This window comes from Bicyclus anynana, chromosome Z (assembly GCF_947172395.1).
Source record: "Bicyclus anynana chromosome Z, ilBicAnyn1.1, whole genome shotgun sequence".
In the NCBI taxonomy this organism is placed as follows: domain Eukaryota; kingdom Metazoa; phylum Arthropoda; class Insecta; order Lepidoptera; family Nymphalidae; genus Bicyclus; species Bicyclus anynana.
In genome coordinates, this window is record NC_069110.1 from 17,485,445 (window position 1) to 17,511,768 (window position 26,324).

Sequence of the window (26,324 nt, forward strand, 5' to 3'; positions counted from 1 at the left end):
CTAGTATTCTTACCACCATTGCACGTGTGAATGATTTGTACTTATAGTTGTTAGGATAACTTAGCTTATGTTACCATTATATTCTTTTTCCACAAAGGTTGCATTTTATTCTAGTACTAGCGGACGCTCGCGACTTCGTCCGCCCTTAAACCTCTGTAAAAATGGAGTAACTTCTCCCGTTTTCCCAACATTTCCCTTCACTGCTCTGCACCTATTGATCGCAGCGTGATGAAAAGTATACTATAACCTGACCAGGAGTATGAAAAATAATTGTACCAAGTTTCGTTCAAATCCGTCGAGTAGTTTTTGTTTTTATAAAGAACATACAGACAGACAGACGAAAATTTTACTGATTGCATTTTTGGCATCATTATCGATCACTAATCACTCCCTGATAGTATATTTATTATAAGTATAGATTTCAACTAAACGAGAACGGGAACTCCCCGAGAGAAACCGAAGGGCATCGTTATAGCAAGTAATATAGCAAGTAAGACTTACCAATAAAATAATAACACAGAGTGAAATCAAAATAATTATACAATGTCGGCTTTAGTTTTGAAGTTCGCGAGTCAAGGTTGTTTATTTAAATAGTTCTTGCTCTCCATTGATATTGTAATGAATTCTGGGCTTCAATCATCGGTGATGATGCGTCGGGTGTATTCAAGGGGCTCATGAATTAAAACGTTGCTATTATGTTTTGTTTGGGACGTCGACGTCTTCATTTGTAATTAATAAAATTAAAGCAATTAGATTTTAGGCGATGATACATTAAGCGTGTGTTCACTTCTGTTGTATTTAAAAACTCAATGTCGGTTTGCACACAACAATAAAAACCATCAGTTTTTTATTATATAAAATTAGATACTTAACAAAAATTTTTTTATGTAAGTATTTTCTCTAAAAAATCTGTAGTTATGAAAAAGAATTGTATTAAAACATCCTACTAATATTATAAACGCGAAAGTTTGTTTGGATATTTGGATGTTTATTACTCTTTAACGCAGCTACTACTGAAGCGATTTGGCTGAAATGTGAAAGGAAAATAGATTTTACTCTGGATTAACACATAGGCTACTTTTTATCCTGGAAAAATCCATGGTTCCCGCGGGATTTGTGAAAAAAGGCGTCCGCTAGTTTCATAAATAAATGTTCCTATATCTGTTGCCCTAACTTAAACCGATTTTCCGAAAACTTTGGTTCTTTTACAGATCTCCGCATTTCTGCCTGGATCACGCAGAGATACTCCGAGGATACCTCTCTCTTTCGCACGTTAGTCACTCTGAACCTGTTTATTAGGTCCGTTTATCTTTCACCGATGAGTTGTTGTAGATTAAGCTTATGTTGGTATCTTTTTTTTTATTGAGAAATAATACAAGGCACTTAAGCTAACTTATCCAATTACTACACAAATCATGGCCACGTGGAATGGTGGCAAGAACACTTGCTTTATTTCTGCGCTGGACAGCCAGGCCGATCCTTTGAGCAAAAATGAGCCAGCCCTTCTGTCAGCCGCGCTGAAATGATTCGGTGAAATTTTTTGGCACTGCGACTGCATGGCCCAAGAGTCTCCATGGCAAAAGGAACAAATACTTATGTAACTCTCTCTCTCTCTATAGAAGCATAGGTATCTTTTAGAATTCATAGACGTTGTAGGGGCACCCCCAGGGGATCATTCACCTGCTGAGTGTCAAACTTTCAATTAAATTCAACACTCAGCGGCTGAATGATATCCTGGGGGTGCCCCTACAACGTCTATGAATTCCACTGATAATCTATCAATAATAGATACTTGGAAGGGCGATTGTATGTCGCTCATTAATGTGTTCATATTGGACAGGACGTGACAGTAAAGAAGTAGTTCTCATACACTCCGATGGTAAGTAACGCCCTTTCAACACCGAGTTTCACACGATTTGTTTATTTATATTACGGACGCCTTTCATCTAGCCTACGTGAGCAAATAATGAATGCGAGACGTTGGTATAAGTAATTCATAGATACGCAGTGATTTCATCATTACGTCATCTATGAAATACCACTACCTAATAGTATCTCGTTTTTGAAAATTTTTAACTCATGCTGATTAAATGCTGATAAGGATGATATTTTTGATTTAAATAAACATCACTATCACTAATGACAATGACTAAGACCGACACCTCATCGTAAGCGTCCACTGATCCGCATCATAAGTATCGTACGCATCGCATCAATCGGATTTTTAATTTTATGGTAGATAAAATCCGTTAAATGCGATCCGTACGATGCAGATCAGTGGACGCTTTCTATACAAATAATACTGAAACCCGTTTGACGCGATACGTCCAACGGGGATCTGTGGATGCCTACGTTTATCAGAGCCATAAGAGTTTAGTTTAATAGAGTAGTTGATGCAACACTCTAGTGCAGTAGAGTAACAGATGTATAGTTAGAATAGTTTTATACATCTTCTAAGTTACCTCGCTATCATCTTCGACTGCAGCGCTACAGTATTAGGTAAGACCGTAAAATAAGACGTATAATTATTTTTTCAAATTGTTCTTGTAAACCACATAAATGTTTGTGCCCTTCGTCAGAAGTCAGGATGGAATCCAAGCGATCTATACACAGAAAATTTGAGAAACAAATGACGTAGGAAATTTGACCGGCCGATTCTTTGGTGCACGAGGATGGAACTCAAGACCTCGTTCATTCGGACACTTCGTTTAAATATTTATTTATTCAAAACACTTTCATCTCGAACTGTGTATCTAGGGTGAACCGGTATATCGACGACAGTGTGACATATGAAGTCCCCTTGCTGACGTCACGCCGGACACGGTCACATCAAAGGCATGCGTATGATTTATATGTATTTGTTAGACCCAATTATAATATAAGTAGGGAAAATTTGTGCATTTTCATGGCTTTTGTCGTATTGAGAGTCCACCATCTAAATACCGGTGGCATCTAACACGTAATGATGATGACACAGACTTGAGATAATTTTAAATACTATGTTGATTGGTAAATTAAATAGTGTACAGTTAAGGTCCAAAATTACCCCATTATTTAAATTTCGATTTATTGAATTATCTGCACAAAGCTTTATAATTGTTAATTAAGCGAATAATTTTCAAGTTTTCTAGAAGTGCTGGAAAAAAATATTCCAAAACTTTAACATTCTAAAGTTAATTAAAAAAAAATATGCATATGAAGTTGAGATTGCAAAAAGATTATTACTGCTATAAGCTTGCGTTTAATAAAAACTTATTCTATTTTTATGCTCCTTGGTAACATACCAAAAAAAATAATAAAAAAATTAAATAAGATACTATGATGAGGCAAGTTACAATGAGGAAAAAAAGTGTAATCACACTTACATTGCCAAGGTAGTTGAATACGATGGATAAATTTCTTAATCATGGCTTTCATCTTCCAATGTAATGAAATTTTTTGAGAATGTGAGTTGTTTTTTTTTTTTACGCACACACTACTGAATAGAACTACAGACAGTCTTGATCTTTAAAAAAAAAACTAAATCTACTAAACTGCAAGAAACAAGATTCAAATTTGAAAACCTCATTCAGTTAATATCAGTACCATTTTAAGTCGGTTATCTCTTTTACTATTCCTCTTTGATCTGTAATTGGGCACGAGAAATTTACGCGGTAGAGTGTAATTGGCGATTGATTTACGCGCATGCGCAAGGTAAACTAAGACGGATCCGTTGTACTTGTCATTAATGCTTGGGCAAATACCTAGTAGTCCAAGAGCTAGTAACAACTCTAAAGATACGTATCGCCTCGTTGGTAAAAATATTAACATACTTACTACGGATTATAAGGCTTAATAATATAGGGGTTTTCTTAATTCTTTAAAAACGAAATTGTCGTTAGAAGGCTGAAGTTGGGAAATTGGTTGTATTAAATATCTCCCAGCCTTTGAGAGTAAGATAAGGTTGGTATCAGTCACTTCTTCTTTTTAACGTGGGTAAATGTTCATGGATACCGTTTCACCACGAAGAGACAAGAAGATTATGTCGTTCTTAAACCGACTAAAACCCCACGGTGTGTTAAGCCCCGTATCCATCACCCGGAGGTCCTCGTCAAGGAGGCAAACATTACGACCCCAGCCAACACACGTTGGAGCAATAACCCCCTCCTTCTCGTTACTCAAAGTTTGTTTCCAGCAGTGTATAACTAAAATAGGCTGATGATAATTCAAATAATGACTCGATGATTTGAGATAAATTGCCATCACGCGCATATACAATAAAATAACTAACATTATTTCTAGACGTTGACTCTTCGACTATAACATATACGTTTTCATCCTGTTTTGATCCAGCTTCTAAAGTAGGTAGATACTAAATTAACGATACATTTCGTTTGCCAAGTTTAATGTATCTTTAGACCTTCCCTAGAACAACGTCCTCAATAATGTAGACATGACTTTCATACAATCATTCTATCATTAATAATTAATCGTCTTCATCGATAATTTCGTCCGAAATTCCTCAATGGCTAAACAATAATTTTAAACAGTGTATTGAGAGCCGTGATAGCCTAGTGTATATGACCTCTGTCTCCGATTCCGGAGGGTGTGGGTTCGAATCCGGTCCGGGGCATGCACCTCCAACTTTTCATTTGTGTGCATTTTAAGAAATTGAATGTCACGTGTCTCAAACGGTGAAGAAAAACATCGTGAGGAAACCTGCATACCAGAGAATTTTCGTGGTGGACTATTGGCCTTACCCCTCTCAATCTGAGAGGAGACTCGAGCACAGCAGTGAGCCGAATATGGGTTGATAACGACGAGTGTATGTGGCCAGTGAAATATCACTGGCAACATACAATATCTTTGGATAGACATAGAATTTCTATGGATCCGAGACTTGGAAGCTAACTTTGGGCTCCATGCTCACACTCACACAGATAAAGCGTGGGCGAAATGCCGAAAGACGTTGAGGTACTAAGGCACTGATTTCTTAGTTAATCCTTTTTTTTGGAAGCCGGCTTCTCGATGCTTTCAAAATCCAAAATCCCTATTAGCCTATCATACTTACTTTAGGTAGGGAGGAATACGAACTGACGAACTTTCAGCTTTAAATAAAATAAAAAAAGCCTTTATTGCTGTTTTGGTTGTTTTTTACATACATTAAATTTGAATTTGCCGATGTTAAAAATCGGCCAACGATCGTTATTCTGTTTCAGCTTGTCTTCCGGCAAGGCCACTTCTAAAGAATTCCATTCTGTCCTTTCAGCTTTATAAAATAACAAAATTGTGGCTATCAGAGCAATCTACCTATACAATAATGTTTTGAATGAATAATAAATACTTGCTAACTAATATGATAGACGAATACATATATCTAGGACATATGATCCAGTTAGGTAGGTCCAATTTCGAGAAAGAGGTGAACCGCCAAATCCAACTCGGCTGGGCTGAATCAAATTCGGGAAACTTCGCGAAATCTTTTCGTTCAAAATTCCTCAGTGCTTGAAGAAAAAACAGTGCGTGTTGCCAGTGATGACCCATGGTTCCGAGACTTGGTCGCTAACTATGGGTCTCATAAGAAGGCTCAGAGTCACACAGCGGGCGATGGAACGAGCTATGTTAGGAGTATCTGAGTACTGGAATGGCGACCCCGCACTAAAAAGCACAGTGTTGGTCGACCCCCCACTAGGTGGACTGACGACATCCAGCGAATCGCGGGGATTTGCTGGATGCAGGTGGCTCAGTATCATGATGTTTGAAAGTCTTTACAAAAGGCCTATTTCCTGCAGTGAATGTCCATCGGTTGTTAAGATGATGATCATGATGATGATGATGATGATAGAGGTACCTACGGGCATCTAGCTTTAGCAAGTTAAAAAAAGTGTGTGTCGAGCCACTTGAAGTGTAGGGTTCCGTAAATTAAGTTAGCACTTTTTTACGTATTTAATATACCCACACCACATCTAAACTTTTTAGCTTTAATAGACTTTGAGTTATCCTACTGACAACTTTATCTTTATTATATTTAACAACGGAATTAGTATGCAATTTCCTATTACGTTTTTTTATGTTGGCCTACTATTACTCTCGCTACAATAATAGCAATTGCTACTTAGCTGTAATAATTTTCCTTGTAATTTCAGTATATATACTACTTTTACAATTTTTTCACGTATTCACAAACTACCGTTTAGCCGGCATGGGAACACTTCACTTTAACAACAATTAGCTCTTAAAAGCTTAATATTTTACAAACGGATCCCTAAATCAAAAAATGTTGGACCCTTCATAACTTTCAAAGAACTATCTAACGACTTTCCCACTTTGAGATAAACGATTAAAAAAGTCATCCCTATTTTACATGTAGTAAACAATATAATTTTAAAATATTATTTTCAAATTTTACTTTACGTCTTTGTCTATATTTTTATTGTAAATACTCATGCTTATTTACAGCTTTCTAGTAGTAATAGTCTCTATTCTAAACCGTGGACTGACGGACGGACAGACACGCGGACATGGCGAAACTATAAGGGTTCCTTGTGGACTACGGAACCCTAAAGGCTATAGAATTCTAAGCTATGAAGCTATTTACAAAATTGTATATTTGTGTAGTATAGATAATATTTCTATAGTTCCTCAGTGGCGCCTACACTAGTCATTCATTAAGATTACATTAAGATTTATATGATTAAGGCGATACAGCAATAACTTGACGATAGCTTTGGAAGACCTTAAAATAGTCCTATGTACAGTAGTGGACATTCATCGGTTGGTAATGATGATGATGATGATGATAATAATGATGATGATGATGATGATAATGATGGTGATGATAATAATAATGATGATGATGATGATGATAATGATGATGATGATGATGATGATGATGATAATAATGATGATGATGATGATGATAATGATGGTGATGATAATAATAATGATGATGATGATGATGATAATGATGATGATGATGATGATGATGATGATAATAATGATGATGATGATGATGATAATGATGGTGACCCCCCAGATGCTGCTGAACTACTTACTATGAGTATCAGGAAATAACATCAGGTGAATCTTCAGCTTGTTCAATCAACTCAAAGCTACTTTAAAAAGGGCATTTGTTGTTATAATAAAAAACAAATAATATTTCTGTATTAAATTTTATTGCATCTATTCACACACCTTTCTGGAGAACGGTTCAAGACGTTGAAGCTAACAAAAGTACATACATAATTATTATTATATCATACAAACAAGAAAGTTTAGGTACCTAAATAACATAAATTGCGAAGTATTGTTAAAACAGCCACATTCTCTATGTTCTGAAATAGACACGATACTAAGCTTTTGTGACGTCAGAATATTATTAAGATAGACGAGTTTGACATCACAAAGTTAAAGAATGCAACATTTAACACCATAACTAATGCGGCTGTTTTTAATTAAGTTAACACCGAAAGAAAACTTAATCGTGTTGATTAATCCAACATTATTTTCTAACACACAACTATCATAATGTATCCTTGGGTAAATTAACAACATTTAAATTTAACGCAAGTTTTGGTGCGTTTTACAGACCCTTCACACTAGTTTCCTTTTTAAAGACGCATTCGTCGAACATAGACACAACGATGCCGGCCTTTGGTCGAAGTGACAATATCCAGCATTCATTCGTTCGACAAACAACACTTGGACTAGTGTAAAGGATCTGTTAGGTTATGTGTAAACTAAGCGTTGATTTTTTTTTGTGAACTTCTATTGTGTCCTGCGTAAACATCGGAACACCACAGACAAAAGAAAAGAGATAATAAATACTGAAAGAATATCTTTTTACTTTAATCTGTGGTCATAATATATGTGGAGAGTTTAGAATCTTTACACACGACACCATTTTCTCGAATTAGCCGCGCGATTTGTGAACTTCTGTGTTGGTGTTTTTTTTAATGTATTAGATAGGTAAGCCCAAGTGGACTTGAATTATGATATTCGTTTTAAGCATATTTGTGGAGCTTATGTCGTTCTGTCAATACCTTGCTAATTAAATACGAAACCGTGATGGTTTATGTTCAGTGGCATGAGAATCTTAACGAAAAATTCTTTGCTACTGTAACTAAAGTGATCCCAGATATAACTACATGTACATATAAATTAGCACAATTTGTATTACTTTTAAACACAGGGATTCATAAAAAAACTATGTAATTTATTATACTTCAAGGGTCAACATGCGTGTTTGCAGATTGCTTAAGCTGCCGTGAAAATATGGTCGTATGAAGAGACTCTTACAAGCGTGTGTACAAACATCACCTTATTACAACTTGTGTTGAAAACCACGTCTTCGACCGTCTTTTTATATATACACATTAAAAGATTTCCTAATACAGAAAAATTATTGCGTTTACCATCCTTAAATATTTATGTTATAAGTATATTATAATGTATAATTACAACAGTGACATAATATTATGTATGTACAAAACTATAGACTCAATTTTGGACTTTCAGTCTCTACATGAAAAAAGAAATATTTTACAATGTTGGGAACTAATAAAGGATAATAATATAACTATACATTAATTTGTTACAAATATACAAGGCCATTAATTTTTGATAATAATTAGCTTAGCCTAGCACACATTTACATATTATGTTGGTCAAATTCCAAAACAATGATATTATTACAGTTATATCGGTCTCAATCAATGTGCGCTGTCGCAAAATATTAATTTTTGACTTCAATACTTTCAGTAGTTGCAGTTTATATTAAAAGGTTCTAAATGTGTTCTAATTCTATACACATACAATCAGAGTTTTGTCGGTCTTACAACTATTCTATATAATATTCTTTAAATATTATAAACTCAGACGACTAAATCGATGTACTTTATATACTTAAAAAGTGCCGCGTCAACACAAACAATAAAACTGTACAACTGTTGCACTAATGAACCGCAATGTATGATCAAACTCTGTTTTAAAGTAAAATTATCGACAAAACTGTAACACGACTGAATTAAAATAATTTGGTCTGTTAATGCAGTATTAAGTAAAAATCAGTAAATATATTTTAACGAGATTTGCAAAATTTGCAGCAATAGAAAGACACATCGTCATGACAAAACACTATAATTTTACATTTACATAATGTATCGTGCCGCATATTCGGAGTTGGTGGCGTTAAGTAAAACGTCGCGTTGCTACTGGTAAGTGTGTGCTAGCCTTAATGGGATAGTAGAAACAAAATTATTATTCGTTGATTTCATTTATGATTATTGCGATATTGTAAAATATAATTATTACTAAGTGCTGATGTGTCAGGTCCTTTATTTTCCGTGACATTACAATTGCGTTAACGTACTCCTAAATGCAATCGCAACTGCGACTATTTTGGCGTCGTGCGTTTCGTAATGTCATAGACACACTGGGATGATTTCATTACAAAGTTTGTGAAAATTGAAATTATGCTAATCAGTTTTTATTATATGATTTAAATTGCAAGTATAACTCGTGCGCATTAACATGACACCTGGCTACCAAACACATCCAAACATCATTTGAGCCAGGTGTCAAGTTAATCTGCACGAGCTGTAGATATTTTTGTAACTAAGATAATACGCAATTGGATGACCTATTGATTACTCACAAGAAAGTCGTGGGTTCGTACCTGGGTTACATAAAATTGACAACAAATATCAGAAATTAACAAGATTATTAAGCTCTTCTTCAGAAGCTCCTAAGTATTCCAATAAAATCACATCTAGGTGGATTTGAGAAAAAAATATTGGTTAATTTTCAGTTTAGCTTATTTCAGAGATTCTAGATGCCGGTCAAGATTTTCGACCAGAAATCTAAGGTAGCTAAATAATCACTTAAGAATTAAAATGCACTTTGTCAAAGGAAAGTTCTTTGTTTTGCTCGAATATACACCAAGCTGAATCACAAATTGTTATGATTCTTTCGATCTATATATATATTATGGGAAGGCTCTATGGGTTATTAAAAAGGTTATAACTATAGCACGTTATAGACGATTTATTTCTTTTAATACAAACATTTTCTTAACGAACATTAACTTGAAAACAAAATTGTTATTGTAAAGTATCAATTGAATGTTTCACTTTAATGACGGTCATATAGTCTTCTGACTAGAAATGAATCCATAGATTTCACTTAACCTCACCTCGAGTGTAACTTTTTGAATATTATTGCGAATTAAAATATATTTTATTGTCACAAAATGACAAATAGGTGGGGCTACAATTTAGATAAATTCCCGTTCCACTGTAGCTAAAAGGCGTAGACGAAACGCCTATAAAACTCTACGTGTCTTTGATCCTTTGTGTTAGAAAACTTAAAATATTTTGCCTTTGCCCAGCTTTAAGGTTTATAGTGAAGGTACACCATATATAGCGTATAATTATGTATGTTATATAGAAATATTCAAAAAATGACAGTCGAGGCTCCTGTGTCATCGGCGTATCCTTAAAAAATAGTACAATAAACAAAACACGTTATAGCTACTGACCTCGTACCAATAAATATTACAATTCGATTCGTAAGACACACGAAACTGTCAACCAATAGAGATAAAGTTGGACGTAAATAGACACTAAATATAAATAAGTATACTTTGAGTTTTGCTTACATTCCGTCGCCGCGCACCTCGTTTTGCTACGACAAATTGTGCAAGCGATAACTTGTTTAAAATCACGTGGATTAGTTTAAACCACTTGAGTCTACAAAACTCATAGCAACTTTATAAAAAAAACGTATTGATATAAAAGAAAAATAATATAATTTACACTCTACATAGTTAAAATAATTAATGTAAGCGTGCTCACAGACGAAACTCGGAATCCACACAACGATGAAGAACTGAGGTGTGTAAGCACGCTTACACAGTGTTATTTGTTTACCTAGAGGAAACATAACGCGTATTAATACCTATATTTTAAATTAAATCACTTCGTTTAACCATCAATGCACCCCTAGTACCAACCTATGATGCACTCAATACGACAATCGTTATTCAACTATTTTCAGTTTTAACAAGAACAACACATACACATTTAGATACCAATGCCTCGGAAGAGTCCTGCTCTTACTGTAAGCCCATTGTATTCGCGCGAGGCTAAACGACTAATGGATCGAGCCTTATTAATTACAACGATCGTAACAATATCACAGCGTTGGTACTAGGGACGCAATTACATCTAGAGCGAGTAGCTCGGTCCAACTCGGATTTAGCACCTAGTATTGTCGGTCGGTCGACTGGAGTCGACGTGTGAGGCGTGAGCCTCGGCGAAGGCGCGCTATCACAAATCTAAGCTTCTCTACCGGTGCATAAATTATTTATTTATCACTTATATACGTATGTATATCATATATTTATAGGTCAATATTTACAGACGAAAACCCGTCGAAGCCCGCTACCAAAATAATAGGAAATCGGTTAGCGCCGATGTCGACCAGATCACTAGGAAATAAAATTAACTCCATCTACGCGTGCAACTGCATGATCTTCTGCGGTGTTCTATCATACTGGAAATTGTAATCATTCTAAATGCATTCTGTCACAATTGCCTAAAATGAAGTGTCATGATATAATAAATTGTAATTCCTTGTGTAATCAACGACCTGAAAGTCTCACAGTCAGACATAGCTGTAAACACTTAGGTACTTTCACGATAGTTCTACTGGACTGCAGGAATCTAACAGTTGTTTTTGACAGCTCTTCTATAAAAAACAAATAAAAATGGCAGAACAATAATCATCAACGACAAACATTTCCAAAGATCATGCCAAGATTTCAGGTCGACGTCAGCGCCCCCGATTTTTGAAGGGCCAAAGCGGTTTCGGCATTCGGCCGAGATCGTGATTATTGTCGATGCGCCAAGGGCGGGCGGAGGGCAGGTCAGGCGCGGGAAGGGGGCGGCGGCTCCGCAAGGGACGAGGTAGACGAAGAGGACGGGGAGAGGGCGGGCGGCGCGGGCGCGGGGGCTGCGAGAGCTAGAGAGCGGGAGTACTCCAGGAGCGCGACATCTGCTGGATGCGTCGGGGGGTACAAGCCCCGGTACAAGTCCGGTCTGCCGTAAGGATGGGCGAGCCTTGCAGCCGCCGCAGCCGCAGCAGCTGATTGGTAGAAAGCGGATGCAGCCGCTGGGGGAGCCGGAGCCTCCCCATCCTTACTGGCCATGTCAGCTAATGACCATATTCTGGGTTTCGCTGAAGCAGGAGTGCTACCGGGCGGTGCGCGTGAAGGCAGGTGTTGGTACGCGGGATGTATGGGCCGTTCGTAGGGCGGCTCGGGTGACTCGGGTCCACTGTCCGCTCGTGATTCCGACCATTCTGATTCTGTTCGCTGTCCCAGCAGATCTAACCTTTGTTGTGGTCGCTCACCGTCTTCACTCGAGCCTGTCCCAGAGTCCTTGCCATCTATTGGACAATATTCGTGAATTAGAAGGGCTAAAGGATACAATAAAAGTTCTTTTATCTAAAACGGCAACATTGCAAATCTTTTCATAGCGCATCTTTCAAATTAGTGACTTGGTTAAATCATAATTTATTTTTAAGTGAAATTTATAACAACTTTAATTCTTACTCTTTAACTTCCTAATGAAACATTATAAATTGTATTCTGCGGGATACTAATAAAATCTTAATGCATATTTGCCGTCACATTATACTGTAATTTTTCTAATGCCTAATACCGACTGTAACTTACCCAAAGCATCTTTCCCGTCATTGCTTTTGTGGTCATCATCATCATTATTATTGTCGTCATCATCGACCCTGTTTCTCGGCTCCCAGGTCATCTTGTTTTCCTTCTTGAGCCGCCGGCGTGCGTTCGCAAACCACGTGGACACCTGCGTCAGCGTCATCTTGGTGATGATCGCCAACATTATCTTTTCCCCCTTGGTTGGGTACGGGTTCTTCTTGTGCTCGTTGAGCCACGCTTTGAGTGTACTCGTCGTTTCTCGGGTGGCATTTTTTCTTCTTGCACCATTCAAATCCATTCCATATCTGTCAACAAAGTTTTAGAAATTAATATTCTGTATGACTCTTGCAAACTGGCTCATTAGTTAGTAGGTACAGAGTTTAGCCAATGTGACTTCGAATCACGAAATCCTATATAGAGGTACGAGATATTGAACTTTTCTTCCTTCTAAGAAATTCAGTTAATATTTCAGCACGGATTTGGGAAGTTGGTGGTGTTGCAAGAGAGCAGAGAGAGAGTTAAGCCGTCGATCCCGTTTATTATCATGAACACTTAACAGTGGTCGTAATAAATACATTATCAACATAAGCCCGTCAATCTGCATTGGAGCAGAGTGGTGGGTCCAAGCATATATCCACCCCTATAAGGAGGGGTTAAAAAGGATGACAATGATGATGATGACAGTCGCACAATAATTTTCAACCTCAAATTCATGATTGTAAAGCTAAGTGTAGACAGGATAACGCTTGTTAGGTTAGGTCATCACCATCAACATTATCAACTCATATTTGGCTAAGCTCAAGTTTCCTCTCAGAATGAGAGGGGTTAGGCCAATAGTCCACCACCCTGGCCCTATGCGGATTGGCAGACTTCACACACGCAGAGAATTAAGAAAATTCTCTGTTATGCAGGTTATCCTCAAGATGTTTTTCCTTCACCGTTTGAGACACGTGATATTTAATTTCTTAAAATGCACACAACTGAAAAGTTAGAGTTGCATTCTCCGTACCAGATTCGAACCCACACCCTCCGGAATCAAAGGCAGAGGTCATATCCACTGGGCTATCACGGCTCTGAAGGTTAGGTAGTTAACAATATTTACTGTTCTAAAATAGAAAAAAATTGCTGAAACACCAAACCCTACGTGAAATCATTGTACCATAACGGAGTTTCAAAAGGTAGTAACAAAGCGTAAATGGTGGAGTCCGATTCGGAAGAGATTTCAGATAACTTGGGTCGTGACCGCCCCTTCCGCATCACCCCCTCCGACCCCCTCCCACTCCGCCAATGAAAGCGGCATGATAATTGAAATCCAGATAAGCCATCGGCTGCTGCGCTAATAGACAATGAGACAGTGGACACAATATTCTGTGACGCGAATACTTTAACATTTTTATTTCTTATAGGTAGGTATTTTTAAACATTACTATTATTTTCTATATTCCCTCCAAAGACTTATAATAATATTTTACGCGATGTTGTATCAATTATCACAACACATCACATCACACTAATCACACTAATATTATAAAGTCGAAAGTTTGTGTGTAAGTGTGAAAGTGTGTAAGTATGTTTGTTCCTCTTTTACGCTGGGGCTACTAAAGCGATTTGGCTGAAATTTGGAATAGAAATAGATTTTACTCTGGATTAACACTTTTCATCCCGAAATAATCCATGGTTCCCGCGGGATTTGTGAAAAACTGAATTCCAAGCTGACGAAGTCGCAGGCGTCCGCTAATATAAAATCAAAACACTATTGACAAAAATTTAATATTTTGAAAGTTAAGTATAACCGTAAACAGCTTGGTCTGAGAAAATAGCACAATAACTCATCCCGTATTGTGTTATGATGATTATGTTAAAGAAGTAGAACGGCGTCTCTTGTACTATAGCGTTAAGCTGCAGATTATCTACCGGCTTGGTGCGCGAGCAGACCACGCACCGATATACAACCTCCTATCTTTATTACGATGCGGACCCCGTACCATTATTCGATTAAGATTAACGCTCCACTCCCGTTCGATCAATAATTTCCTAATTATACCTAGTAAAGCGAATGATCTGGCTTAGCAATACTATTGCAGAGGTTAACTACTATTGGTCGTCATTACAGATGAGTGCAGAGATCATTTGCAATGTTGACTAAACTTTGAAGCTTTTGCCCGAGGCTTCGCTCACGTTAATGTAGGCTTTAGACGCATCACGCTGCTCCGATGCGGGATGAAGAGCTTGTGGCACTTGCGGTTAGATTTGATGGTGTAACGATCGCTGTTAAACGTTATAATGATAGAGAATGTTAGGTAGAGCATAAAAATAAACAATTGTGTCGATATACGAAGACTAATAATAACCATCTTTTATGAGGAGATGTATAAATAACTAGTAGACGCCGCACATTTTCACCCACGTGGTTTTCGTTTTCGTAGGAATACGGGGATAAAATATAGCCTATAATAGTCGGGGTTAGTGTAGCTTCCTAACAGTGAAAGAATTTTCAAATTGGTTTCGCAGCCTATTCAATGCAAATAAACAAACAAACATACAATCAAATCTTCCCTCTTTAAATCACATTATCACACTAATCACACTAATATTATAAAGGCGAAAGATTGTGTGTAAGTATGAAAGTGTGCAAGTATGTTTGTTTCTCTTTTACGCTGCGGTTATTGAAACGATTTGACTGAAATTTGGAATGGAAATAGATTTTACTCTGGATTGACACATGGCTACTTTTCATCCCGGAAAAAATCATGGTTCCCGCGGGATTTGAAAAAAATTGAATTCCACGCGGACGATGTCGCGGGCGTCCGCTTTTATACTACTATAAATACTAATTATGATATAGCTACTATTAAGAAAGACAGTGTCATGAAAAAAATTAAGAATTATATTGCCTTGCCTTGTATTGTTGTGTATTATGTGGTATAGCGTCAATATAGCCGGCCTATTAAGTTGCGTGTTTCCTCACAGTAAACTGTTCACGAAATTGTCAAGAATAATGTCATACTTTATTGCTGGGGCGCAGAATTAGTGACATTTTCCGCGTCATATTTTAAAAGACTCTGCCGTATCAATCAATTGGTAACCAAATACAAAAACGAATGCAAATTGTAAAAAGATCTGTATCGAATCGACGAATTATGTATTGTAAAAGGACACTTAATCGTTTTATTTTTGCTCTTTAGAGAGGGTTAAAATGAGCTCTGTATTTCAGAGCTTGAGAAATCCTACCGCTATACGGAGTGCAGCCGTCAAGCATCGCATCAGCATGAGCAGCACTAGCCAGAGCCTATTTCGTTATCAACCTATTCGGCTCACTGCTGAGCTCGAGTCTCCTCTCAGAATGAGAGGGGTTAGGCCAATAGTCCGCCACGCTGGCCCAATGCGGATTGGCAGAATTCACACACGCAGAGAATTAAGAAAATTCTCTGGTATGCAGGTTTCCTCACGATGTTTTCCTTCACCGTTTGAGACACGTTATATTTAATTTCATAAAATGGACACAATTTAAAAGTTGGAGGTGCATGCCCCGGACCCTCAGGAATCGGAAGCAGAGTTGTTGTACTACGAGTAGGTATAGCGAAAAGGAAAGCTTAGACCAACCAAGCTGCTCTAACGTTTGTAGGGTTCTGCTGGTCTTTGTAGACATCGCTATCAGATTTGAATGATAATAAAGAACTGGCGTGGCGTTGAGACACGGGGATGTAATACCATATGATTAGATATGTTGTGATTGTGTATATATAACTTATTTTTACATCTAGGTTTATACAAAAAAAAATTACCAGGCGCTGTGAGGTATATTTCGTGTGTATAAATTCAAGACCACATTCTGTTTACAGTTTTGAACTAAGAAAAGCTTGCATATTACGATTCTGCATATTGGCAGGAAGTTTGATGGTCTATTCTTTTGTTTTACTTATGATACCTGTGTAATCTGCATGTTTTCTGAGTTCATAACTGTAAACAGAATGCGGTTCTCGTATTGTGCATACTCAATACCTCACAGCGCCTGGTCTAAATTTTTGGTGTAAGTCTTTGAAATTCTTTCATCAGTTACAGGCGTCACTTAATAGTACAAGCTGATGTCAAGATTTCAATGACGTAATTGTTCTGTAACCGTTATCGTTTAATCCGCAACTGCCTGTATATTAAATTTACTTAAAATCAGTTCACCAACAAGTTCTGTCTCGGTACGCTGGTTAATAATGAACGCAGTAACGTTAAGCATTATAACTAACTATTAATAAAATCGTTCCACTTCATAATTGAAACGGTAACGAAATAAAGGAATATTATTCCACTTCATATTTATTTACGAGAATCTCGTCGGTCGTCCGATGGAGGGCGAGAATTAAGTCAACAACAAACTTAACAAAAGAGTGCGAGGAGTTCATTTCGAACTCGACTCTATTGAAAAATCGACTTTATTCTTCGGGTTTAGGGTGCATTTTTGTATACATCCGCGTTGGTAGGGGCGCAGGCTGTCACTTCTGCGATTTAAGTGACAGTTTTATTAATTTCCCATAGTACTCATCCCTATTTTCCACCCTACTCAGTTACAAACAATGCAGCATCGGCGGCATATGGACTCGGCTGTTTACGTTACACTTCACGAGCGAATAATATCAGGGAATTGAAACAGCCCGTTGGATTTGTATTAAGCCTTGTAATCGTAGCCGTAGTTAATTAACATGCCAATTTATAAACAAAGATGGCGTCCACTCCGCGTTTAGTACTAAAAAGCAACTTCATTCAAAAAGTAGTTGGTTGGTAAAACTATAGATTTCACTGGGAAGATTAGATAGATAATAAAATAAAATATGACAATTATTCTTTTTATATCACCGGTCTATACAATCTGAAGCCCCACTGGCTTAACGGTAAACTTTTGAATTTTGGTTAAAACAAATTTTTTTTAATTGTTGCTTTGACTATGGAAGCACTATGATGATGTATAGTGTACATTCAGGATATTGATTTCTAATAAATTAAAGTTAAGCTATAACTTAGTAGAGACAGTTGATATTAAAGTTAGCAAAGTCGCATTGAAAATCGATTCCTGGCGAAACTTACTGAAGTGACTGTGGGAAATTTAACAATAAAACCATTTCACATTCAACGCAAACTAAACGATTGATTGGTCGATCGGTCTTTTAGTGAGTGTTATACCTACTCGTACGTTGCTCTATGTTGTTTATTGTAATGTGGAATGTTTTCACCTACATTCGGCTCACTTTTGAGCACAAGTCTCCTCTCAGAATGAGACAGACATTGGCAGACTTCAAACACGTAGAGAATTAAGAAAATTCTCAGGTATGCAGGTTCCTACTAATATTATAAACTCGAAAGTTTGTATGGATAATTGTTTCTTTGGATGTTTGTTACTCTTTAACGTCGCAACTGCTGTACCGATTTGGCTGTAATTTGCAATGGAAATAGATTTTACTCTTGATTAACATATACTTTTTATCCAGGAAAAATCTTGGTTGCTGAGTGATTTGTGAAAAACTAAATTGCGCGCGGACGAAGTTGCGGGCGTCCGCTAGTTAAAAGATAAATAATACGCAAATAAGACAACGAAACGCTCCGTTTTTATCCGTTTTAATGACTTGGTAACGTTTTGAATGAGCTAACATCCATAGAATGATGGGCGACAATGCGAAAGTGGAGCGGCGCACGGCTTAGGCGTATTCCGAACAAAAAAAAAACCTTCATTTATCCGCGGCGTGCCACTTTCACAGCATCCGCGCTCGCGGGGATGGTGAGGCGGCAATTTTTTATTATTCCTCCGATGGGGGAGGTTTGCAACTAGGGTTGACACTGCGAGATATTGATTCTTGAAAATGGTTGCAAATCAAAATCATTTGTTTTGGGTAGACTCAGTTTGCAAGAACTATTCACCGTTGACTTGTCGATTGACTTTTAGGGAAAACTACTGCTGGAAGAACTCACTTGAAATAAACGAATTTGGTTTAATTTGAGACCATTTTCCAAAGTAAATCTCTCAAATAAATCTTCAGTTATAGTTAACATAACGATGTTCTTGTAAATAGATGTTTATGAAGTTTGGGTGTCGAAATTCGAAATTTCAAAGAAAATTATTATATAGGTGCATCAAACACTTTGAGAAGAAAGAAGTAGTTTATTTCTCTATACGAGAGGTAACCCTAGAAACCCTCGCCCTTCCTTCAATTAAATGTCTATGTCGCTCGCCACCTTGCGCATCCTACTTAAACTCATAAAAATGAGATAAACACAAAATATTGCTCCCACCTATTGCCATTATGAACTTTCAGAAGGACTTAGCCGCACGATTTGTCTGTACATTTTCGCAAAGTCAACGTTCTTTTCTAATTCGTTATTTATTAACAACTAACAAACGCGATTTCTTTCTCGTAAAATTCTAGTTTGCGCAAATTTCGCAGAAACCACTATTCTTTGCGGGAAATAGTCAAATCTTTTCTCCAAGCCACGTTACGTCAAGTAAATTGTGTCATCTAGGAATAACAATTTGCCAATATTTTTTTTTATTATTCTTTACAAGTTAGCCCTTGACTACAATCTCACCTGATGAAGTGATGATGCAGTCTAAGATGGAAGCGGGCTAACTTGTTAGGAGGATGAAAATCCACACTCCTTTCGGTTTCTACACGGCATAGTACCGGAACGCTAAATCGCTTGGCGGTACGTCTTTGCAGGTAGGGTGGTAACTAGCCAGGGCCGAAGCCTACCACCAGCCAGACCGGGACCAATTAAGAAAACCAATCAATCGGCCCAGTCTTTTTACCAGGACTGCGCATACCACTGCACCACGTCGTCAATAAAGTAAATAAGCAGAATAATTAATTTGTTTTATATTGCAATAATTATCAGTCTGTTTTAATTGTCTACCTCCTAGGCAGAACAGTCAGTTACGACCGCAGTCAACCGTTAAGTTGTCTTGAAAAAAGAAACATGAATGCAAAAAGAAACAGGAACTTTTTCCTAGTCGGGTAAAATGAGAAGCGGTCCGACGCCTCTGTTTTAAAATAATGTTCTGTACGATGTTATCTATGGAGCTCAGATCGATCATGGGTGTAAAAAGCGTGTTATTAATTGTCCATTGTTTTATATGATGAATATCCCCGGTATTAGTTTTTTTTTATGTAACCGAGTGGCCTGTTTTTTGTATCCGCAGTGTACTAAGTATAATTTAATAAACAGATTAATGGTCTACACTGTGATATGCAAACATTTGAGACCTCCCTGTTTTAATATTTTACCTATTCTGTAATTTTGTGTTCTTTTTCAGTAATTTTGTAAATAATTATATTTGTAAGTAATTGTCATCATATTGTTTATTGTAGCTTGGGGAGATTAATTGTGCAACTGAATGTCTTCTTGGGTATAGCTTCTGTAAATAAATAAATATAAGTACTAAGACTAACTCTAAGAAGGCCCAGAATCACTCAATGGGCGATGGAACAAGCTATGTTTGAAGTTTTTCTGCGTGATTGAATCAGACTCTAGGAGATCCGCAATTCAAAGTCTTCGACATAGCTCATCGAAGTGGCAATGGTCGGGGCAAATAGTTTGAAGAGGTTGGTACAGAGGGTGGCGTGTAAAATATTTCATTTTTAATTAATATTTAATATTTTCTGTGAGTTTTAGTTATTATAATTTAATTACCTCAATATAATTTTGCATTTGTAGCTAATAAAGAAAGTTAATGTAATAATAGATACATACATAATAATACATTAAAAATAATCAAATAGATATTATCGGTTTATAATTGAATTTGAATTGCAATGCACTTCTGTCTAGTACTTTATCCACTCTAACATAAATGTATAGGCAATTTATTTATGTAGTTTTTTTTAATAATTGCTTACTATCGCAAAAGATATAAGATCGCACATAGTCTCCTAATTAATAACAGCATAGTTAATTTTTTTCCAGGCATAAAGTTTAATGATATTATCGCGTAGGAACTCACGTGTTATGGTAAATAATTATGGCTTGTTTACACTGTATGTCATTGTGAACTTGTTGAATGTTAGAGTTAAAAAAACTTAGTTTTGGTTTTATTGGTGTGTACCAAAGTAAGTACTAATCGCTGAAAAAAGGATAAATCACACCAATTAAAATTACGAAAAATCTCGTAATTTAAAATTTAAAGTATGAATACTCTCAGTGTTGTGTATTCTTAGCAAATAGAAGGGAAATTGAATAAAAATAACGATTTATATAATAATTATAAAACCATTTATTTACGCAAACATGTACTTTGTAATAAAAATTAAAGATCATTTATAACTTTAAACACATTAAATAGCTAAACGGGCAGAATTTCACTTAACACTGTCCTTAAAATCTGCTCGAATGAAGTGCGCAGTGACTAACAATATAGAATGTATTCTGTGGTATCGTTAGGAGTTATTTTTTTTTATTTTACTTCCTTCCTTTTCCTATAACGAAAATCAGTAAGTAAAGTAACGTGAACTAAGTGAAAAATTATAAAAAAAATAAGATATCTTGCGATGTGATAGTTAGTATCTATGCCAGTAAATATTTGATCAACTCGTCCAGTGTAAACACGCTGTAAATGTTAAATAACGTGGAGTAAAAAAAATATAACACGTAAGTGAGGTGTTACCGTACGACGTCAAATAAGGTTTTCCTTTGTTTTTGTTTTAAAAGAAAAAGTTCATAAATTTAAATTGAACGCGTCGAATGTCAAGCTTTCATACGATATAATTACTTTTTGTTTGCCTGTTAAGTGAGAACTCGATTAGCAGAACCGAAGTAAACTAACTGTTACACCCAGGTTTGGCTGACAATATGTTATCTTTTTAAACTAGTCAGAAGAAAACCAGAAGATATTTCGATAATTAAAAATAGAAAACAGAAATGTCCATTTATTTTAAACTTAAAAGCTTCAACTCCAGGCTTCACCATCCATGAAATCACTTGTTTAATCAATGCATATTATCTCCCCAAAGATTTGGAAACTACACATAATAAAACTGTACCGGTTCAATTCTGTACATTTAGCATATTTTGAAAATTTTTATTGGAGAAATTATGCTATTGATGCAAAAAAAATATTTTTTGTCTGTCTGTATTTTTTTTGACCGGGCATCATGCTGAAAGTACTGAATTAATTCAAATGAAACTTGCCACCATTTAAGACCATAATTTATTACGAAGAAGGTTTTATAGGATACTTTTTGTTGCGAAAATGGCGTGTATGGGAATTCCTTTATTTTTAAGTCATATACTAATAGAATAAACTAATAGAAAAATATTAAACTAATGTAATTCAAGATTTTTCAAAATTATATAATTATAGGATTAAAAGGGGTTAAAGTTTTTTCTTTAGTATAAATCGTTAATGTTTTAAGTTATATTTGTGTAAAATGATTAGATTTTTATAAAACATACAAAAATATTACTAGAAGGGGGCAAAATAGGGGTCAAAAGTTTTCATTGAGTTTCATGCAGTCAAAGTCGCTAGTACGATATATAAAACGTGGACTCTGAAAATGATCATGTTGTGATGTGATGATGATGATACGTAAACAACTTAAACCTTTTTCAATGACTATCAACTTATCTAGTGATTGAAAACGAGCAATTTTGTATAACTAGATACTAGTTACTGTAGTGTTAAAACGTAAATTACTACAATTATCGTAAAATGAAAACTTAATTTTACAACGGAACTCTAAGAATTGTGTGACAATAAATTCCGCAGTCTGTATTAACTGCTGTAGTGCAGGTATAATGAGCAACAATAATTAATTAATAATGCAATAGCAATGAATCAAATAATTATTGTTATTGAACATTGATATATATTATTGAATTCTTTACACACAGGTACAGCAAACGTTTACTCAAAATTGAAGAAGAATAAGAAGAAATACTTTATTGCACACAAAAATACAATTATAAATTGAAACATTAAAAACATAAATTAAACTTAGCATGCAAAGGCGGCCTTATTACTATAAGTAATCTCTACCAGGCAACCCCTGACGAGAGAAGAAAGAGCGGGAAGGTGCAATACATTATATATGTAATTATATATATAAATAATTAAAAAAAAATATTTATTTTATTGATTTGGCTATTCGCATATACATATCTACTCATATATAAGAATGAATTTCTGTCTCCGAAGATAAATGACTAATTTAGTAAGCTATAACTTAGAAAAAGAACTAAAATATAACCGAAGGATGTCCATAAAAACATATATATTCTTTAGATTATACAAAAGATCATAAAGCAAGAGTACCCATTAGAAATAAATGAATTTGAATTTGATAAATGTCAATAATTATGTATAATATCGAATTTTAACAGCAAAATTCTACAGAATCGTTGTTGTATGCGTCTTTACATGTGTTTCATTTATCTGTCTTTAATGACCTTTACTTTTTATAGTGATCTCACTTGAGATAGGTTATCGCATTCAATTTTTGATTAATAATTCGTTCTCAATATATTATTTGTACAGTAATCTGGCTGTATTGTCTTCTTGACATTGAGTACCCACATTATATTATATTTTTACCACTGCTTAGGCTTAAGTATTGTTAAAGTTTCCATTTGGCTAATGACTAAAATTATTCTTTGTTAATTGTATTTGTAGTTAAGCTTTATTTTCACTCGTCTTTGTACTATTTTTGTTTGTTAACTGCAATTTTTATTTTACCTTAATTCGTGCTTGTCTGTACATAATAGTACCACAAGCGGCATTTCCCATCTATGCATTGAATAACACATTTTTTTGCATTTAAAAACGTCTGTTTGTCAGTTCATAGAACAGTTATTACCTGTAAGGACAGATAAAAAAATTTAGACGCAAATGCATGAATTAGAAAATATTAAATTGGCAGTTTTTATTAACATTATTAACATAGTATTTTTTTTTATTATTATACCTATAATAGCAATGTCGATAAAAAGTATATTTGTTCATGAATAATCTATACTAATATTATAAAGCTGAAGAGTTTGTTTGATTGTTTGATTAAACGCGCTAATCTCAGGAACTACTGTTCCGATTTGAAAAATCTTTCAGTGTTAGCCTTTTTATTGAAGAAGGCTCTAAGCTATATATTACCCTCGTATTACTACGATAACGGGAACCACGCGAGTGAAACCGAGCGGCATCAGCTAGTTTTTCAATATATGTAAAAAATAATTGTAGGTGACGGCTGAGCTACCAAACTATTATATCGAGCTTAACTTATTGACGACTTCTCTGGCTAGTAGTGATATGGTTCCGTATGGTTCGTAGAAACCGTTATAGGTATGAGAAATATAAACTTGTACGTCTTCCAAGTAACCCAACTTCCAACTTACACTGCATCGTCATTTAAGATAAGGTGAGATCACAGTCAAGGGCTAACTTTAGCTGTGTTTGTTTGCATGAATGCCATGCGTGGTGATACTCCTTACATTAAATTAGTTTACCAAATATCTCCAAAATTGGATTAATACCCTTATGATGCATAGTACATACTGGACGTATACTTACACAAAAACATTTTCAATTGTACTAATACTTCACTTTGGATTTACCATCTCTACCGTGTGTCCACAATAAAAATTTCTTATTTCCATATAACGACCACCCTCTATAACGCCATAAATTGTGCAGTCCCTTTAGTATCGTTATATAGACTTTACACTGTACTTAAATATATGAATTTACGTACAATATATACCGTTACTGAATGCACAAGCTTTTAATGCGTGTAAATAATTGCTTGTGGATAGAAATATACACATAAACAACATGATAACGTAACAATCAAAAATGCTCATTTTTTACAAGTGCTGTTGTTAAACTCTTTTAAATTACACAATTTTTTGTACCATAAAATTGTTGTTTTAAAATGTAATGCTCTGTTTTACAACCTACTTAAACATCGAGAATAATAATTTGTATTATCAAGAAACAACAGTTCTTTATTTCGAGCAGTACTTTTACGATTATTACACTGTACACTTACCGAGTATAATGCTATAAAATGTACAAAAAATAATGTGATCATGTACACTTGGATAGTGGGATTATAATGTTTTATTTTTTATTGACTGATTTTTTTTTACATTTTTAATTGAGGAACCAAGCAGATGGACAGAGGAAAACCAAGAACTATTAACTATGAGTAACACTTCGTAAGGAATGCAAGTCCTAAAGTCATGAAGCGTAGGTATGCCTGTTACCTCAAATGAGAGATGGACACAGCACATTTCAGAATGGTATATTGGGGATTATCGTCCGAAATTTCTCAGTGCCTGAAGACAAAAGTCTTCGAACAGTGCGTGTTGCCAGTGATGACCTATGGTTCCGAGACTTGGTCGCTAACTATGGGTCTCATAAGAAGGCTCAGAGTCACACAGCGGGCGATGGAACGAGCTATGTTAGGAGTATCTCTGCGTGATCGAATCAGAAATGAGGAGATCCGCAGAAGAACCAAAGTCACCGACATAGCTCAACGAGTTGCGAAGCTGAAGTGGCAATGGGCGGGGCACATAGTGCGAAGAGCCGATGGACGTTGGGGTCCCAAAGTGCTGGAATGGCGACCCCGCACTAGTAAGCGCAGTGTTGGCCGACCTCCCACCAGGTGGACTGACGACATCAAGCGAGTCGCAGGGATTCGCTGGATGCAAATGGCTCAGTATCGTGATGTTTGGAAGTCCCTACAAAAGGCCTATGTCCTGCAGTGGACGTCCATCGGCTGATATGATGATGATGATGATGATGATATTGGGGATGACTAGATAAATAAACGAACGGTAAAACGTTGTTGGACAATAGCTTAGTAAAATAATAATAATCTATATTACATCTATTTAAAGAATGAATCAAATTAGTCGTACTAGTTAGAATTAGTAATTGGTACTTTACAGCAAAAAAAATGTATATCAGAATATATTTCCAGCGGAATCTTCGATTTACGATGTATTTAATTTTCACGTGTAAGTTACCCAATTTATCAAAAATATTCGTCAAGTTATCAATTTCATCGTCGAAACATTACATTGTTATCGGTTTCATCGCAAAATTTTTGGCATGTTATCCGTTTTTATTGTACAAAAACATTCGAGCTCCGCACGAAACGAGACTAAAAATATTGACGTTAGATTTTTAGCGGGAACATGATGTCGGAGGTAACTCGATCACCTTCGCAATGGCCGACAAATTTTTCAACACGAAACTGTCACCGAGAGTTAAAGAGAAGTTTTTAATTTCATAGGCATTGTGTCATCTGTCTTATAGTACAAGAGCAGGTATATAATTCACGTCAAAATTAGCTAGTTTAAAATAAGAGTTTTTACCAGTTATGTTTTAGATACTTCGAGAAACTTTTTTTATTAAAATTACGTGGGCTTTCGTTCTTTTGTTTCGTTTTCAGGTTTTGTTTTGAAACTCTGGGAAGTAAAACACGAGCGCGGGTTTTCCGATCGATCGATCGATATAATACGATGATAAAAATAATGACTTAACCAAAACTTACATAAGACTCTAATGGTCCATTAACTTTTAATTTTAAATAATTATTTTCCCACGATGGCTTTTTAAATTTACAATTCAATGTTTTGTATC

At 35.8% G+C, this 26,324-nt stretch overlaps 1 protein-coding gene across 2 annotated transcripts in view; it reads right to left on the reverse strand.

Annotated features, from left to right (window-relative positions):
- Nucleotides 1-7,135: 7,135 nt before the first annotated feature.
- Nucleotides 7,136-26,324, reverse strand: part of LOC112045741 (homeobox protein caupolican) — a 125,197-nt gene continuing 106,008 nt past the window's right edge. For both annotated transcript variants that reach the window (XM_052890551.1, XM_052890550.1), the window contains exons 4-5: nucleotides 12,716-13,014; nucleotides 7,136-12,426 (exon numbers count right to left, since the gene is read on the reverse strand). In XM_052890551.1, the coding sequence (XP_052746511.1) occupies nucleotides 11,906-12,426; nucleotides 12,716-13,014 (820 nt within the window). In that variant the 3' untranslated portion in view covers nucleotides 7,136-11,905. The remainder of the gene's footprint in view (nucleotides 12,427-12,715; nucleotides 13,015-26,324) is intronic.